Source organism: Coenobita brevimanus, chromosome 36 (assembly GCF_032717465.1).
Source record: "Coenobita brevimanus isolate Jiangsu-jjx chromosome 36, ASM3271746v2, whole genome shotgun sequence".
Lineage (NCBI taxonomy): Eukaryota > Metazoa > Arthropoda > Malacostraca > Decapoda > Coenobitidae > Coenobita > Coenobita brevimanus.
The window spans coordinates 4,847,860-4,850,359 of NC_136989.1; the positions used below are offsets into that span (position 1 = coordinate 4,847,860).

At 50.5% G+C, this 2,500-nt stretch overlaps 1 protein-coding gene across 1 annotated transcript in view; it reads right to left on the bottom strand.

The window, feature by feature from the left end:
* Nucleotides 1–2,500, bottom strand: part of Rab3-GEF (Rab3 GDP-GTP exchange factor) — a 182,100-nt gene that overhangs the window by 55,107 nt on the left and 124,493 nt on the right. Inside the window, exons 31-32 of the mRNA XM_080269717.1 lie at nucleotides 2,299–2,428; nucleotides 20–165 (exon numbers count right to left, since the gene is read on the bottom strand). Coding sequence (XP_080125843.1) covers nucleotides 20–165; nucleotides 2,299–2,428 — 276 coding nt within the window. The remainder of the gene's footprint in view (nucleotides 1–19; nucleotides 166–2,298; nucleotides 2,429–2,500) is intronic.

Here is a 2,500-nt window from a genome sequence, read left to right on the forward strand (position 1 = left end):
AGAAGTGCCACGGACCCACCTGAGACTGGAGTTTGGAGAGAAGCACGTGTCTTTTCTGAACCAGCAAGTCTCGAAGCACTTCCGAGGCCGACTCCGGAGCTTCGGCGTCGGGGGATCTGAGTGGATCGTGTACCACCCTCACCCCGGACGACAGGAACGGAGAGTCTGTTGAGGAATTAGTGAAGGAATTAGTGAAGGAATTAGTGGGTAATGCGTGAGAGACAAACGTGGAGAGGATGGACAGTGAGAGACTAACGTGGAGAGTGAGTGAGATGGAAGGATCGTGTACTATCCTGACGCCAGACGAGAGGAATGGACTGTCTCTTGTGGAATTAGTGAAGGAATTAGTGAAGGAATTAGTGAAGGAATTAGTGGGGTAATGCGTGAGAGACAAACGTGGGGAGGATGGACAGTGAGAGACTAACGTGGAGAGTGAGTGAGGTGGAAGGATCGTGTACTACCCGCATCCCGGACGACAGGAACGGAGAATCTGTTGAGGAATTAATGAAGGAATTAGTGAAGGAATTAGTAGGGTAATGCGTGAGAGACTAACGCGGAGAGTGACTAAAGTAGGTGACCTCAATGCACTACCCTCACCCCGGACGAGAGGAACGGAGAATCTGTTGAGGAATTAGTGAAGGAATTAGTAGGGTAATGCGTGAGAGACTAACGTGGAGAGGATGGACAGTGAGAGACTAACGCGGAGAGTGAGTGAGGTGGAAGAATCGTGTACTACCCGCATCCCGGACGACAGGAACGGAGAATCTGTTGAGGAATTAATGAGGGAATTAGTGAAGGAATTAGTGAAGGAATTAGTGGGGTAATGCGTGAGAGACTAACGTGGAGAGTGACTAAAGTAGGTGACCTCAATGCTCTACCCTCACCCCGGACGAGAGGAACGGAGAATCTGTTGAGGAATTAGTGAAGGAATTAGTGAAGGAATTAGTGGGTAATGCGTGAGAGACTAACGTGGAGAGGATGGACAGTGAGAGACTAATGTGGAGAGTGAGTGAGATGGAAGGATCGTGTACTATCCTGACGCAAGACGAGAGGAATGGACTGTCTCTTGTGGAATTAGTGAAGGAATTGGTGAAGGAATTAGTGGGGTAATGCGTGAGAGACTAACGTGGAGAGGATGGACAGTGAGAGACTAACGTGGAGAGGATGGACAGTGAGAGACTAACGTGGAGAGGATGGACAGTGAGAGACTAACTTGGAGAGGATGGAGAGAGACTAATGTGGAGAGGATGGAGTGAGACTAACGTGGAGGATGGGGAGTGAGAGACTAACGTGGAGAGGATGGAGAGACTAACGTGGAGAGGATGGAGTAAAACTAACGTGGAGAGGAGTGAGAGACTAACGTGGAGAGGATGGACAGTGAGAGACTAACGTGGAGAGCGTCAGTGAGGTGGAGGGGGGAGAGGGAGGGGGAGACTGAGGATGAGATGGAGGGATGGAGTGGAAAGGATGGAGTGAGACTAACTAGGAAAGTGTGAGTCGGACGACGAGGGAGAGGGAGGGGTAGACTGAGGATGAGATGAAGCAATAGAGTGGAGAAATATATGAAAGAAAGAGGTGTCAGCTGGGGGGATGGAGAATGAGAGACTAACTAGGAGAGTGTATGTGTGTGAGGTGGAGGGGGGGAGGGAGAGGGAGGCCGAGGATGAGGTGGAGGGATGGAGGGGTCTATGAGGGAGGGAGGGGTGAGCTGGGGGGAGGGCAGCGAAATGGCAGAGGACAGGGCGACGTGGAGGTGAGTAAGGGCGTCTGGCAATAGATAGATAGATAGACAGATAAATAGATAGATAGACAGATAAATGGATAGATAGACAGATAAACAGATAGATAGATAGACAGATACATAGATTGATGATTGATTGAAAGATAGACAGATAGATAGATAGGTAGATTGACTGATTGATTGATAGATAGACAAACAGACAGATAGACAGATAGACAGATAGATAGACAGACAGACAGACAGACAGACAGATAGACAGATAGACAGATAGATAGACAGATAGATAGATAGATCCTCACTCCTGACATCACACTCTCAATGAAGGATATGCGATGTGAGGACGGCCCTGTGTGCTGGTGTGGGCGTGGGTGTGGAAGTGGGAGTAGAGAGACTAACGAGGAGAGCGTGAGGGATGGAGTGGAGAGGATGGAGAGAGACTAACGAGGAGAGTGTGTAAGGTGGAGGGGGAGGGGGGAGGGAGGGGAAGGCCTAGGATGAGATAGGGGGGTATATGAGAGGATGCAGTCTATAAATCCCTGGAATAAATCGCCACTTACCAGACTGAGAGGATTTACGGGAGCAGTCTGAGCTCTCGTAGGGGGGCTGTGGTGAGTGTGGGGGGAGCGGCGACCCCCGGGGGCTGCTTGGGGAGCGTAGATTTTCCAGGCTACCGAGGGGACTGGAAGACTGAGGATGAGGCACGTGTTAGACTGAGGCACGTGGTTAGACTGAGGCACGTGTTAAGACTGAGGCACGTGG